The sequence below is a fragment of the Akanthomyces muscarius genome, chromosome 2 (genome assembly GCF_028009165.1).
Source record: "Akanthomyces muscarius strain Ve6 chromosome 2, whole genome shotgun sequence".
Lineage (NCBI taxonomy): Eukaryota > Fungi > Ascomycota > Sordariomycetes > Hypocreales > Cordycipitaceae > Akanthomyces > Akanthomyces muscarius.
Window position 1 is genome coordinate 3,212,788 of NC_079242.1, and position 14,714 is coordinate 3,227,501.

General features: G+C 55.8%; 7 protein-coding genes across 7 annotated transcripts; 2 read left to right on the top strand and 5 right to left on the bottom strand.

The window, feature by feature from the left end:
• Positions 1–333: 333 nt before the first annotated feature.
• Positions 334–1,215, bottom strand: LMH87_004198 (uncharacterized protein; the record flags this gene model as incomplete). Its single annotated transcript, XM_056195381.1, has 3 exons — positions 334–768; positions 825–1,001; positions 1,060–1,215. The coding sequence occupies 3 exons, from the start codon at positions 1,213–1,215 to the stop codon at positions 334–336; spliced, it is 768 nt and encodes a 255-aa protein (XP_056049015.1).
• A 526-nt stretch (positions 1,216–1,741) lies between these two features.
• On the top strand, positions 1,742–2,881 carry LMH87_004199 (uncharacterized protein; the record flags this gene model as incomplete). Its single annotated transcript, XM_056195382.1, has 4 exons — positions 1,742–1,784; positions 1,849–2,727; positions 2,773–2,792; positions 2,855–2,881. The coding sequence occupies 4 exons, from the start codon at positions 1,742–1,744 to the stop codon at positions 2,879–2,881; spliced, it is 969 nt and encodes a 322-aa protein (XP_056049016.1).
• Positions 2,882–2,942: 61 nt separating this feature from the next.
• On the bottom strand, positions 2,943–4,486 carry LMH87_004200 (uncharacterized protein; the record flags this gene model as incomplete). Its single annotated transcript, XM_056195383.1, has 3 exons — positions 2,943–4,072; positions 4,124–4,405; positions 4,459–4,486. 3 exons carry the CDS (start codon positions 4,484–4,486, stop codon positions 2,943–2,945), a joined length of 1,440 nt encoding a protein of 479 aa, XP_056049017.1.
• Positions 4,487–5,065: 579 nt separating this feature from the next.
• On the bottom strand, positions 5,066–5,884 carry LMH87_004201 (uncharacterized protein; the record flags this gene model as incomplete). Its single annotated transcript, XM_056195384.1, has 1 exon — positions 5,066–5,884. One exon carries the CDS (start codon positions 5,882–5,884, stop codon positions 5,066–5,068), a length of 819 nt encoding a protein of 272 aa, XP_056049018.1.
• Positions 5,885–6,887: 1,003 nt separating this feature from the next.
• Positions 6,888–9,039, top strand: LMH87_004202 (uncharacterized protein; the record flags this gene model as incomplete). Its single annotated transcript, XM_056195385.1, has 2 exons — positions 6,888–7,198; positions 7,254–9,039. The coding sequence occupies 2 exons, from the start codon at positions 6,888–6,890 to the stop codon at positions 9,037–9,039; spliced, it is 2,097 nt and encodes a 698-aa protein (XP_056049019.1).
• Positions 9,040–9,223: 184 nt separating this feature from the next.
• On the bottom strand, positions 9,224–10,702 carry LMH87_004203 (uncharacterized protein; the record flags this gene model as incomplete). Its single annotated transcript, XM_056195386.1, has 1 exon — positions 9,224–10,702. One exon carries the CDS (start codon positions 10,700–10,702, stop codon positions 9,224–9,226), a length of 1,479 nt encoding a protein of 492 aa, XP_056049020.1.
• Positions 10,703–11,650: 948 nt separating this feature from the next.
• Positions 11,651–13,729, bottom strand: LMH87_004204 (uncharacterized protein; the record flags this gene model as incomplete). Its single annotated transcript, XM_056195387.1, has 5 exons — positions 11,651–12,026; positions 12,092–12,473; positions 12,526–12,825; positions 12,877–13,081; positions 13,139–13,729. 5 exons carry the CDS (start codon positions 13,727–13,729, stop codon positions 11,651–11,653), a joined length of 1,854 nt encoding a protein of 617 aa, XP_056049021.1.
• Positions 13,730–14,714: the final 985 nt, after the last annotated feature.

Consider the following 14,714-nt stretch of genomic DNA (forward strand, 5'->3'; position numbering starts at 1 on the left):
GCGTGCATCGCATCGGGTATGAGGTTGCAGGTTATGGAGGGCCTCGTGATGCCCCTCTCATCGATAGAGCGCCTCATAGCATGTATAAAATCATGTGTATTAGTATCTAGCAGAATAAAACAAAATTCTCGTCCTTGTACCAAATACCGCCCAGCATCCAAACAATATCTGTTACGGGAATCTGAGTATTCAGCCGCGGCTACGCAATTGTCTCTGGGTATCTCGACCACAACAGACGCCTCTGCCCATGAACCATTTACCCTAACGCCATTCAATGCCCAACAATATTCACTTCGCCATTGGTGCGAGCTGGGTTAACAACAGATGAACCTTTCATCGGCCTTCCCCATTCGAGGCCCGCTGATGCTGGCACAGCTGCATCTCCATCTCGGTCTCAAAATCGGCGCCCTCTTCGGTGATGAGACGTTCATCATCCGCGCCAAAGTCGCTCGTCTCATCCCAGAGCTTGTTCATTTCCGCATTATCGCCCTTTGGAATGGCCCATATGCTCTCTCGCTCACGCTTATGGCGTTCTCTATCCTCTTCGATGCGCTGTTCGACTTGGCGTTTGTCCAGCCGCGTTGGGGCTGCTCGTTTGGCCTGCTGGCCCTGAGATTGCGCCGGTCTTTGCTCTGCCATCTGGGCACTATCAACGGGTGACGACAGCCCCAGCTCGTGGTCTTTTGTCCCGCGTTCCTTGATCACGTCTTCAATTTGCGCTGCAACTTGGTCGTCGAGGAAGCCCTTTCCTTGCAACCCTTGGAGGACCTTTTGGCGAGTCAGAATGAAACCAGACCTCTTGCGGTGAGCCAGATCCTGCTTACCTTGCGGACAACTTTGACATTGGCAGCTCCCGATCCATCATCCGGTGCGACAGCGTCCACAACGCGAATGATGTCGCGCTGCATCATCCGGACGTAGTCTGGTTGACCTTCTTTGCTTGCCTGGTCAAGGAAATGCTCAATGAAGTACATGATATTGGCCCGCGTGTTCATATTTGTCTGCTGTACGTATTAGCAAGTGTCCTGGACAGCAGTCGGGGTACGTGGGCAAGCACACCCGCTCGACCTGCTCAAGGATGCAAGAGTGCAAGTCCTCGTGCCATTCTTTATATTTTAGGGCATATTGGGCTGCCTTTTGAGCCGAGGCAACAGACGCATTGAGATGTTGAAGCTGAGAGCTGAAGCGCATGCGCACTTCAAACGGATCAGCCATCTTTTGATGCTGCCAGGCGGCGTCGTGATGTCGTGTTTTTGAGCAAGGAGCTGGTCTGAATAAAACAGCAGCAGTCTGGCTTCATTGGCTGAGCAGCCTCTGTCGGTGCGCTGGATGGCAGGTGGAGCTTAGGCTAGTAGCACGGTAAACTTGCGGAAACTGCCAAAAATGGCGCTGTCTCGCTGTATTTCAACAAATTGCAGCGCTCAACCCGCTGAAAGAGCCTGGCAATGGCAGGCCACCCCGCTCATCACAGCACATGCGAAATCGGCGGGCTGCACAGTGACGTCGAGACGACCGTTGGCTCGCTAGCTATAAAGGTTTTACCGATCTTCAAGAAAACCCGTACCTGACCCCAGAGCTCCATTTACATCACTTGCTCTGAGATCCAACACTTGAAAAACAAATTTCATAAATTCTCGTCTGCCCTGTCTTCAAAGCCTCATTCATCGGCACACCTTGCTGCTCCTATCTGAACAATTACCCCTCCAAGCCTTTGCGCGACATCCCACTACCCTTGACCACGATGTCTTCTGACTCCGGCTTCACCCTCACCGTCCTGGGCTGCGGTACGTCCAACTTGCAAATAAGACAAATTCAACTTCAGAAACTCAGACTGACTCTCATTCCCAGGCACCATGGGCATTGCCATTGCCAACGGCGTCCTCGAGTCCTTGGCTGCTGGCGTCACACCAGGCGACGACGTCCCCGCTTCGCTGCCTTCCAAGTTCATCGCCTGCGTCCGCAGCGAAAAGAGCGCTGAGCGCGTCAAGACGGCGCTGGCCGCCCACTCCTCGCGCGTCGAGGTCGTCCGCAACGACAATGTTGCTTCCGTCCAAAAGGCCCAGGTCATCCTCCTGGCCTGCAAGCCGTACATGATCAAGGACGTGCTTGGCGTCGACGGCATGGCCGACGCCCTCAAGGGCAAGCTGCTTGTCTCCGTATGCGCGGGCATCACCGCCGAGGCCATGGAGGAGGCCGTCTACGGCAAGGTTCTCGAAGGCGACGCCTCGAAGGACGGTCGCTGCCGCTGCATCCGTGCCATGTGCAACACGGCCGCCCTCATCCGCGAATCGATGACCGTCATCGGCATCTCCAACCCCCCGCTCGCGGACAAGGACAATGCGCTCATCACTTGGATCTTCAAGCAGATTGGCGACGTCGTCTTCCTGCCCGCCAACAACATGGACGCCTCGACGGCGCTGGCTGGCTCCGGCCCCGCCATGTTCCTCCTGATGCTCGAGGCGGCCACGGACGGCGCTGTCGCCATGGGTGTTCCTCGCGCCGAGGCCCGCCGCATGGCCGCGCAGACCATGCGAGGCGCCACTGGCCTGGTCCAGAGCGGCGAGCACCCTGCTGTTCTTCGCGAGAATGTCTGCACTCCCGGCGGCTGCACCATTGGCGGTCTGCTTGTTCTCGAAGACGGTGGTGCTCGCGGTACCATCTCTCGCGCTATCAGAGAGGCTACTGTCGTTGCTAGCCAGCTTGGCAAGGGTGTTCAGAATGTCAACGGTACTCGTCCATACCTGCAGTAGTTCAAAAGAACAACTTATATAGACTTCACGGACGGCTCAAAAGTAGGAAAAGCACAATAAATCTTTTTACATTGACACTAACCAACGCACATGCCGAGTCCTAGTCTATTGTCGACTCGAAATTCTTTTGATTCCAAACGCCGTGAACGATTCCTAAATACACCCCAACATTTACACAGTGAGGAAAGTCAATTACTCATCTACTCGTGTTCTCTTACTCGACGTCGATTCCGCGTCGTCATCCAATTTGCGCTTGGCCGTAGCTGCGCTGGCAGAGCTCGCGCCATGCGCCGCCAACAGTCTAGCATACTCCAGCTCGACTCCCAACAACGTCTCGCCCAGCTTTTGAATGCGCTCCGAGGGCTCAATCTGTGCCAAGATGTCCCGGTTGTGTCTGTACAGTCTCTGCTTGACAAGCAGTTGCCACAGTCGCTCTAGGTGGCGATCGGCGGCAGTTTTCGACGGAACGTTCTCATCCGGATCGATGCGCGGACGGACAGAGTCCGGAAGCTGGGACATGATGTGCATCTCCAATACGCGCGCAAATTGGCGCGGCGCAATCTTGGTCTTGGCTCGGATTGCCTCCAGGTCCTCGCCGCCTCTGATCAGCTGAGGAATCAGCCCAGTCTTGCCAACTTTGACATCCGGGTTCAGTCTCAGAGCAGCAAACTCGGGCACGGTACGCAAGAATTTCAAGTCGCAAGCATCTCGGAGTTCGTCAAATGCCTCGTTCGGGTTCTCGACCGTGAATTCGTGCGTTTGAGCATGCTTGTGGTAGTGCTCAAAGATGGACTTGTACAGTCGCGCGCCGTGTCCGCTGCCCTGGAAAGGAGGCAGAATCAGAAACTGCGAGAGGCGCGTGCGGCAAGGCAATTGTGCTAGATCCATGTCGCCCTGAGGCAGCTCCCACTCGTGGTTCGGCTTCGGGGATCCGGGAGGGGTCGGCGGAGGCTGGAAATAGAAAAATCGGTAGACAGTCGAGTAGCCGACAAAGACAAAGGAGCTCTTTTTCGGATCAGGAGATGACGGCTGCTTGCGGTAAAGCAGGAAAAGAGTCCAGCGATCTGCATCGGGCATCTCAGTCTCTGAGGAGGTCGAGTCTGGGGTTTGGCCAATGAAAGATCCTCCTTCTATGAGGAGCGGCACCAGGAGCTGGACGCGATTGTTCAGTTGCTTGATGGCCGGGTCCGCCAGAGTGCCTCTCCAAATCTCGTATGTGCCATCGGTGCCTTCGAAGCTAGCGTGAAACTCTCCGGGAGGTTGCCAGTCATCTCCAAGCTTTTGTGAGTTGCTCTCGAAATCCGCAGCCTTGCCAAATGCGACTAGGGATAATTAGCATTCATTGTACTACATTGTAGTCAAAGGCACCTTACTATCAGGAAGCTGCGCATCCTCTTTCAGCATGCCCATAACATCCATGGGCTCGGTTTCGCCGATAGGAGTGAATTTGCTGCTGTATGATGTCTGGACGTGCGGGCGCATATCGTTGGCGCGGTATCTAAGGTTGATCTTGAGATCTTTGTATCCAAAGATTTTTTCATCCTCGCCAAAGATGGGATAGGTGAAGCTCGGGTTAAAGGTGGATATCAGTTGAAGGCCCGAAGGCGTCGGCGAAACGAGGCTGATGTTGAGCGCCGTGTTCGAGTCGGCGATCCCTGCATCAGCGGTTAGAAGGCAGACTGGCCAGGTTGCACAGCTATCGACGTACAATCTTCAAGATCTTGGAGGGCAGCCATGATTGCGTCAAGCTGCAGGCAGCTCAAAGTCGCCAATCTTGGGGGTTGAGAATGCGGAAAGGGCGAAGCGAGTTATCAAAATTGGTGGGATGGTGAAGCTGTTCAGAGCTGAGGATCATTTGGCGCGTTCCCTAAGTGTGAACCGCGTCGCGCCTTGCCGGCTCGTTATAGTGGTTTCTGCCTAGAATACAAGGCGACAATCCTGTTGCAGTTTACTGGCGCCCTTCCCAGCAAGCTATGCATTTTGAGCATAACTCTACTCACTGATTTTTTCTTTTAAGAAATAAAGCGATCAAGTTCAATCATTTTCATGTTTCTGTATGATTCGACTTTTATGAGAATGACTAGAGGCGCACCATCTTTTCCAGTGAACCCTCAATTGGCCAACTGAAGAGGCTCCAGGCGGCGCTACTACACTGCACTCCAACCGCTCGCGGTGGGCTTTATTACAAGCTACCATCCTACAGCAAGTGCAAGTTATGAGGATGGCAAGCCGTCTTGGCCATGATTAACATTAAGCGAGTGAATATCGTATATCTCTCAGTATGTACATGCGTGGCGTGATCTGCCCAATAACCATTATATGTTTTGATTTATCCATGCCCCGGAATCGCATATCACCTCGTCCCTCGTCTGAAACCCTGCCGTAGAATTAAAGATTGTGCTGCCAAAGCACTGTCCCGGGAAGTCCGGATCGGTGGCGCTGTTTCGCCAGCAGACGGAGTTGCAAGGGCTGCTTTTGCCCGCGGCAATCTCTGTCTTGTTGTTGACATTGTACGCGGCGCATAAATCGATGCAGTCGTTGAGGCTCGCCACGGCCTGGTTGACGACATTGACGGGAGGTTGCTTAAAGCTCCGCCCGCAGATCTTGCGGAACTGATAGGAGCTGGAGCCGACTGCGTTGTAGATGGTATTGTTGGATGATGGGCAGTCGCGGTACAGGGTCTGCGTCGGGCTAACGCTCTCGGTCGAAGTAACGAGTGTCACCGATTCTTGGGTGCTTGGTGTGGGAGTTGTTGAGCTCGTACTTGAGGACTGGTTCGAGGAGCTGGAGGATATGCCTGGCGAGCTGGAGGACACGTCATTACCAGGAGATGAAGACTCTCGTGTGTGTGAGTTCCTGGAAACAACGACGCCGGCCACTACGCCAGCGACTATGCCACCAACTATAACGAGCAGGACGATGACCAGTATGATGACTCTGGTGCGCGTAAACGACACGCCGCAGAGATTGCAGACAGCTCGCCGTGAAGGCGGCTTCGAATCGGCGACAAGTCGAGAATTTCGGTTCCCGGAGTCGGTGGTGACTTGGGTGACAATCTTTTCCTCTTGAACTTCTATAGGCGCCGTTGAGGGGGGGCCGCGGTATACTTCGAGATCAGAGTAGCCAGCCGCCATGGGAGCGCAGGACCTCAAACTGGAGGATGGGAGGTACTGGTAAGTTTGATCTTGTTTTGCGAGTGAACAGGTATTTGATTCAAGTCTACAGGAGAGAAAGAAAAGCAGAATTTTGGGGAGGACGGCCATCTGCAGAGTTATAACAGCCTGTAAGCGCCGGCCTTGTGCACCCCCTGCGTCTGCGAGCCAAAAAGCGTCCACTCGCCGGCAGCAACCATGTCCTGCGGCGCAGTGTTGATTGGCCAGCTGCAGGTCGGACCAGCCACCAGAAATCAGTTTTCGAGGCCGATGGGGTTTCAGCTCATGCATCTCTATCAATCCAGTCTTAGTCCGAGGCACCTCGAACCTGGTTGCGACGTTATGTTCCTGTCCAGGTATGTGGTGGGAGTGGGCGGAGATTCCTGGCGTTGAATTGCGGCTGCCAAAAGTCGGCGCAGTAGCACAATCACATCGAGTCTGGTGGCGTACAAGAGCGAGATCAAGCCCAGGTTACACAGAAAAGCGTTTGACTGACAAACGTCAGCGCCGCGTTGTGAACTGGTAAATCACCAGGCTGAAGCAATACAAGTTACCTTAGCTGCCCACTGTGCAAGGTACCTATTTATCGTTGGCGGACGCCGCAACATAAGTTACCTAGGTAAGCAGGTAAGTACCCAGCCAGCAGGCAGAACACGAGTACAAAAGTACAAAAGCCCCATCTACAGTTTCTTCGTAAATGTAATACCAACTATTCGATTAAAATTACATTTCCTTTGCAGTTAGTTAATTAAAAAAATACCAGCGAGACGGCAAATCCTCACGTGCACTACCTTATTACAAAGTACAGGCCTGCGCAACAGCTGGCCCACAGGCCAAATCCGCCAGTGGCTTCACTGAAGGACCTTGCCTTACGTCACGCGGTCGCTTCTGTAGGCTGCAACTTTGCGACAACCATCATTCTTCATCTCATCGCGCTGTACTTCGACTATCACGGCTTGGATGGCTTCGGAAACACACGCCGAGCATGTTTAACACAGCAAGCCGCCCCCTGCCGGTGGGCTCCATCGTCTTCTCCGTCTTTGCGCTCCTACTCGTCTCCCTCGTTGTCCTGCTCATCTTGCGCCACTACCTGCCGCTGCGGTCGACGCCGGCCTTCTACTCCGTGCCCATCTTCTTCGCGATATGGCTCCCGTCCGTCATTGTGCTCCTGGTGCCGATAGACCTGGCCTCGAGCGCGGGGACCGACGATGACGGGACGCGTGGCATTTGGCTTCCCGAGAGGGTCATTCTCGTCTCGTGGCGGATAACATACTGGCTCACATTCGCCCTCGGCTGGTTCGTGTTGACAAGGCGCGCTTCACCCGGAAGAATACTCTGACACACGATATAGGTTCATTCTCCCGATCCTTGGTGAATACTCCGACGCTGGATACCGAGAGCCCCGCGACCGGCTACTGTACTCGCTCCGATCGAATGCGCAGTTCTATGCCATGGTGGTGGGTTCCGCCATTGTCGGCCTTGTATACGTTGTCATCAGATACGACGTAACCTACGACTCTCTCAAGGGCGTCGTCATGGCCTTGGCATACTGCTGGGGCTTGGTCTTTGCCATCTACCTCATGGGACACGGACTCGTCTCGATACCGAAGCGCCTCATCCTCGACGCGAATGTAGCAAAAAGATTGCGACGACTGCAAGAAAAAGCGCCAAAGGCGTACGAGAAGATGGAGGACTCGGCAGCAGCTTTAGAGGAGATTGAAGCCCAGGTCGCCGAGCTCGCCAAGCGCAAAGTCGGTAGCGCCGCCGACTTTCGCGACTGGATCGAAGAGCTGCAAGAAATCGCCAACATACCCGAGACGAGTCCCCATGCCACGTCGTTTGATGTGAATACCATGGATCGAACTGTTCCGAATGTTATTACGCCCAAGTACTTGGCCGACCTCACGCGGCGCCTTATTCGGGCCAAGCATGCGAGGTCACGCTTCCTCAACGAATGGCATGACTTGGTCAACGCAGCTGGAAAGATGCAAGCAATTCTGGACTCTGCGGCGTCAAAGAAGCTCGATTTTGGAGGCGCATCGCCACATGCAGGACTGTGGGACAAAGCCAAGCTGCTCAATCCTTATACCAGATATCTGTGGCATTTTCAAGTTGCACCGTATATGCAAATTGGTCTCGGAGTACTACTGACCTTGGCCTCTGCATGCATCGTCTGGTCCGAAGTTGTAAAACTACCCTTCCCGCACCTGTCCGTCATCCGTCTGAGCGTCATCCACCACTGGGTCGGCGACAAGGCAGAAGTGGGCTTCGCCGGCCAAGTCATTTCGGCCTTTTGGATCTGCTACATGTGTGCCGCCGCTCTCGTCACCATGACCGAAGTCAAGGTCTGGCGTGGCCGCGCTCTCGTGCGACGCAATACCGGCTACGAAGCTGCCTTTTGGTATGCCATGCAAGTCGCCAAGCTGACCGTGCCCCTGTCGTACAACTTCTTGACGTTCTTGTCCAGCGAAGTGTACACCAAGACTGCCTTTTACGGCTTTCTGGGTCGCTTGGTCGACTTTACTCGTCTTGGCCGGTGGTTTGACGACTTGTTCCCTTATTTATTAATCATACCCGTGATTGCCGCCACGTTTGGCCTATACGGCAGAGCAAAGCGCCTCTTTGTGGGCATTGACTTGCTCGAGGACGACGAGGAGAACTTTACCGGCTACGGCACGGGCTCGTGGCGTGAAGGTCGCGACCTGATCGAGAGAGAGCTGGGCGGCGAGTCCATTCGTCGCCGTGACGAGCTGTTTGCGAGACTGGCCACCGCAAGCACCGGCGGCGGCCGGGCCGCCCCTGTGCTTTCGGTACCGCCTGGTGAGAGCGCTTCGCGAGGCGCTTCGAGAACAATTGGCGTAGCGGACGCCCAAAGAGCGGGCGCTTCGTCACATCGCTACCTGGACGAGCCGCCAGAGGACGATAGCCTAATTCAAATCATCGGCCACCGGATGAAGAACACGGTCGACAACATAGAGACGCCCAAATGGGTCCAGGACCTGGGCCAGGGCTTCAAGAAGCCGAAATGGATGGGTGGCGGCGAGGGCAGCGCCGGCAGCGAACAAAGAAGCGACATTCGAAGCTGGTTTGGCGGTAATAGCAGTAATAATAGCGGTGGTGGGCAAGTCCGATTGTAAAAATTAGACTCGTCATTCTTTATTATCATTTCTTGGCTTACTCTAGCGAAATCAGAAATACCAACAAACATTGTAAGATCTGTACTTCGTGAATGATCTCATGCTAAATTAGGAAATCATGTCCGTGCGTGCTTTGCAGTACTCATTATCAACAACAGCCCCCCTGGTAAAACAAAACACCACCTTACTCCTCAAGAATAATGACATTGTCCCTGCGATCCTCCTCCCTCTTCGCCGGGCTCTGGAAGCGAATCCAGCGAGCGCCGCGCAGTCTGTAATACCCCGTCGCCTGCTTCAGCGCGCGCGCCCAGCCCAGCTGCTCCCTGTGCCACGCGCGCGCCGCCGCCGCGATGACCTTGGTGCCTCCATCCACGACACCCAGGCCGGCAGCTCCCACGGCCTCCTCCGCCCGGCCGCCGCCCGGCATCTCGACCCAGACCTCGGCAAGGCGGAGCCGGTCGAGGTAGATGACGAGGAGCGCCGCCGCCGAGGCCGCGACGCTCGCGGCCCAAAAGACCCAGAACTGCGCGCCCTCGGGCCCGTACCGGCCCTCGATGGCGAGGATGCTCGCGACGACGCTCACGGGGAGCAGCATGCCGCCGAGGTACGCGATGCGGTCGAGGCTGCGCTCGTTGGCCGTGCTGCCATTAATTTCCTGAGAAGTATCGTCGCGATGGCGAAGCTGCTGCTGCCGCTGCTGCTGCTGCTGGTGTCGGGAGGAGGAGGTGAGCTGGATGCGCAGCTGCGCGCGCTGGGATAGGTCCGTCCACGCCGCGGGGCTCGCGTGCTCGACGAAGCGCCCCTGGCGGGCGCAGTACCTCGAGTCGTCGAGGTTGCGCTCCAGCGCCACCATGTATCTCCAGAGCAGCCGCGCCGCGTCGCCGCCACCGCCGAGCTGGAGTGTGCTCAGGGACGCCGTCCAGCGCTCGTAGACGAGCTCGGCGAGCATCTCCTCCAGGACGACATCCTCGACATGGTCCATGGCGCTGGCCAGCTCGTCGTCCAGCGCCATGATCGCCGGCACAGCAGCGGCAGCGGCAGGCTTACACTTTTCTGCCTGCGGCGACGGCGGCGGCGAGGCGTGATATCTCGCCATCACGCCACCATATCGCCCGCCGCCCTGCAACCCCGAGCGTCTCGTCGCCGCATCTTGATGCTGCAGCCTCGGCGCGGGCTTGTCGCACCACCTCTCCCCAACTCCTCCATTCCCTCCTCCTTTTACTCCTAGCGGCGTATCGACGATGAGGACCGGAATCGGGGACGACAGCCACAGCGCCGCGCTCCTCACCTGCTGCTGCTGCTGCTGCGACGACGACAAGGACGATGCCTCTGGGTAGCGCCACGTCCACCAGCGCGCGCCCTTGGCCCTGCCGCGCGGCCTAAACGGCTTTCCTTGGACATGTGCATCCAGAAAGCCCCCGTCTATGCCGGCTAGGCTGCGCAGCGCATCGCTCACGTCGGGAGCTAGGTCGCCGCGGAGAACAATGAGCTGCTCGACGCCGGGAGGCTCGCCGCCGAGGAGCTCGGAGCGCAGGTTGGCGACGATGTCGAGGCGGTGCCGATGGTGCGAGTGAGGCGTCCACTCGAGGACGTAGCCGAGGGGTGTGATGCTGCCGTCAACAGAACGAGGTGGTGACGACAGCCTGCGACGACGTTGCGACATTGTGGGTGAATTGTACTTTAATTTGACTTTCGACCCTGTTGTCTTTCCTTTAGCGTGAAATAAAGGTACGAGTTTTGTTTGTTTTCAAACAGCTTTTCTTGCGTAGTATCGTGTTTGGCCGTCCGGCCAGGGTATATACTTACACTCATCCGCAGCAGCAATCTACCGCCAGGCCGCCACACGGCCGCCATGTCTCGGATGGTCACGCAGCTGCGGCAAAGATGGGCAATATTTCAGCTGCAAATCATGCGACTGGAGCGACACACACCGCATCGCCCCCTGGGATTCGCGGCCTTTATCCCTTTTCGACTGCATAGGACCGGGGTGGTGGTGCATCGCGGCTCCGCGACGATCATACGCCCAGGTCTAAGATGGTCATGCGCCACCCAGCCCAAGTCACCATACCATGTCACCTCTTTTCTCGCCAGAAACGACAGCTGATAAAGATTCACTGCAAACAAAGAGGCCGAGTTATTTAAAATAAAATCTTGGAAAACACCTTGACATGCGTATCAATAAATTTCAGATATGATCTGTAGTAAAACTGAAAAAGCTAGGAAAGACAAAGACTCAAGAAATACAGATCCCATCTGGCCTCTCCAATCGTTCCGAAAAAAAAAAACGCCGTTGAAACAATAAAAATCGTATGCGCCACTTTTTCTCATTTTGATAGTTGCAAAGAAGCCAATAAAACATTTGGTACAATGCAGTGATCATGTCAAGATTTTCTGGCTCTCTCATGGAAGAGGCGCGGCCGTTACCAAATGGAATCATCCGCAGATAGCTGCTGCGCCAATCCATCGAGTCGTCACAGGTGTGGCTTATGAGTAAAGGTAAGAAAAACAGGCTGAAATACATGTCAAGAGGTCGAATGCAACTCTAATCCTTCAATGCAAAGTCGTGTACACATATCTGCTAGAGGGCGGCGGCAGAGCCATTCCCATGTGGCTATGTTTGGATACCGTTCTGGTAGGTCTGATGATGGTGGTCGTCACCATCGTGGTGCAGAGTAACGCTGTTGAACTCGAGGAACGGGTCTGCGATTTCGTTTCCTGGCGTAGATAGACCACTGTCCAACGGCACACCCGGCATCTGCCTGGCACCGCTGATATCGACACTCTCGCTCTCCTTGACGTTTCGAAAATTGACGGTATCGATGCCGCGGCCAGCATGAGGAACGATGGGGGGTTTCATATGTCGGATGAGAGCCCATTGTGTGGTGCGGAAGAATGGATGGACTTTAATGTCGGAGGCGCCAGCTCGGGCGCCCAGTCGTCGGTTCTCGTCCTTGATAAGCAGCTTCCGAATCAGGGACTTGCAAAGACTGCAAGGTCGTTAGCATGGCTCAAAGTGGCACAGTCGATGTACGAGATTGCGTTGATTGCTTACTTTGAGATCTGTGGGGCACCGGCGTGGTCGGGGAAGGGAATGTCCTCGCGAAGAATGTTGGCAAATGTGGCATTGCGATTCTTGCCCTTGAAGGGGGTGGTGCCGTAAAGCATCTCATAGATGAGAATGCCGAGCGTCCACCAGTCGACAGCACTTGTATGGCCGCTACCCTTAATAACTTCTGGCGCAATGTATTCCTCGGTGCCGACGAAAGAGTTGGTGCGGAAGTTGGCGATGCAAGATCTGGTATCGATGGTGGGGAGGGCGTCCGTTCGTGCGCCATTCTTGCCGACAATCATGGTTGGTTTGCCGCCGAGGTCAGATTGTTTTGACAAGTCGAAATCTGAAAGCATAATGTGTCCAGACTGGTGTAGAAGAATATCTGCGACGTTTGTTAGGCGGCCTGGGGAGTCACGGGATACTATTTGACTTACTTTCAGGCTTGAGATCTCTGTAGATGAAGCCCATCAGATGCAGGTACTCGAGAGCAGCCGTGACTTCGGCAGCGTAGAATCGCGCATCGTCTTCGGGAATGCACTTTCCAGGGCGAGTCTGCAGGGCGCGGAAGAATTCGCCTCCGCTGCAGTACTCCATGCACAGATAGAGATGGTCCTCGGACTGGAAAGAATGGTAGAGGGTGACAATAAACGGGTGGTTACTTGTCGCCAGGATTTCCTGCTCTGCGAGGGCTCTCTTGATTTTGTTGCGCTTAATCATTTCCTTCTTGCTCAAGACTACACAGACTGTTAGTTGCTTGCGACGGACGGAGGGACGGTGAGGCGTACCCTTCATCGCATATAGGCGATTGCTCTTTTTCTCACGGACAAGATAGACCTTGCCGACGTCTCCCTTTCCGATGAGCTTGATCTTGTCAAAGCTAGAGGGATTGACCTCCACATTGCGGACCTTGATCGAATTGGAGCTGTACGTGCGGCGGAAGGCGGCGTTGGTGGCCTTTGGGGGCGGAAGAGCGCCGAGGGTGTCGTCATCCTGCAATCCAGCGGCGTGAGCTTTAGCGTGGGCGTTGGCGGAGCTGATGAGACCAACCTTGCCGGAGTCGGGGCTCTGAAAGACGGGATCCTTGCCGAGCTCGGCGGTGCCCGGGCGAGCGCCGTCGATGCCCACGACCTTGTCGGCATCATTGACAAACATGCCCTGGGCGTTAGGTGCGCTTGCTACTCGCCTCAGCCGGCGAGCCAACTCCTCCTTGGTCTCTGTGGTGGCGTGCTCGCCGGCGCCGCCCGCAGGGCCCGAGATGTGCAACGATGGCGTATCGGGGGGGCTTGGGGGCACAGAGCCGTCGTTGTGATGGCGGAGGCCAGGCTGGCCCTGGTGTACAAAGTAGGGGTTAGCGTGAGCCGTCGGGCTCATGGCCTCCTCGAGCTGGTTGCCCTCGCTAGCCACAGTATGAGCGCGAAGTCGGCCGACGGTATTGCTGAAGAACTTTGTGTGGCGGGAGGGTTTGGGGCTGGCCATGTTGTCGGCGGCACTGCCCGTGTTGACGGTGATGTTGGAGGAGCCGGGCGAGGGCGAGGCATTCTTTTCTTTGTCGGCAGGCGCGGGGCTGTTGATGCGGAAGAAGTTGCGTATTCGGTGGCTGACCTGGCCCGAGGGGCCATTGGAGTTTTTGGACGGCATGGTGACGGGCAGGTGATGGACTGAGGAGGTTCCTTGATCTTGCTTGGACGGGGGCTAAAAATCACGCGGTCGATGCCATGGCTTGCCCGCAGCTGAGAAGAGGGCGAATGGACGCTGGCGGTGATGCTATCAGTCGAAGTATCAGCAGGACGATTCGGGGACAGGGAAGAGAAGAGGAATGGGAAAGCGATGATGCCAACGAGGGGGGAGGGTGGAGATGGACAGCGACAGAACGTGGGCGCGGGAGGCCGAGATGGCGCATCTCGCCTCGCACCAGCGCGAGTTGGGCGGTTCGAGTTGCTGAGCAATCAGCAGAGCACTGGCCGGCAGGCTAATGCTGGCGCTAAAACACCCAAGCACACTGTATTTGGACACCTGTCCAGGCATCCAGGCCCTGACAGCCCTGAAGGCTTGCAGCTGGCATCCAAATACAGTGGGCACCTCGCTGGACAGAAGCAAAGAAGGTGTGCTGTGGCTGTGGGGAGACGGCGCTCGACTGGGGTTGGCCCACCAAAGACGTCCGGATAGGCCAGAGCCGTGGCACCGTGGCTGGAACGTCTGCACGCCAGCAGTGAAGAGGGGCTGCTTGGCCCAACCAGGTTGCCAGTAAACCATGGACCGTCCAGGCTGCCTTCTAGAATCTAATCTAATAAACGTTGATGCATAATTCCGAGTCGCATGGACCCGTACGACCAAACAGCAACGCGGATGCCATTTGGGTGCTCGACATTGGCGGGTTTCTGGATCAAGGCCAGTGTAGTCTCGCAGCCACTAAACTGGAGCGTTACGAGCCTCAGCAGGCCTTGATGGCAAGGCGCGCTAGCTGAGCCTCGCAAGCCCTCACTAATGGACACACCAATAATGTTGTACCTAGAGGCAATATTGAGTCGTCGCCTAGCAAGTCGCCTAGGTAGGTAGATGCAATTACCATCTTGTGCTACTTGACTCGTAATACTGCTGTACGACTCGGCAACAGTCAGATAAA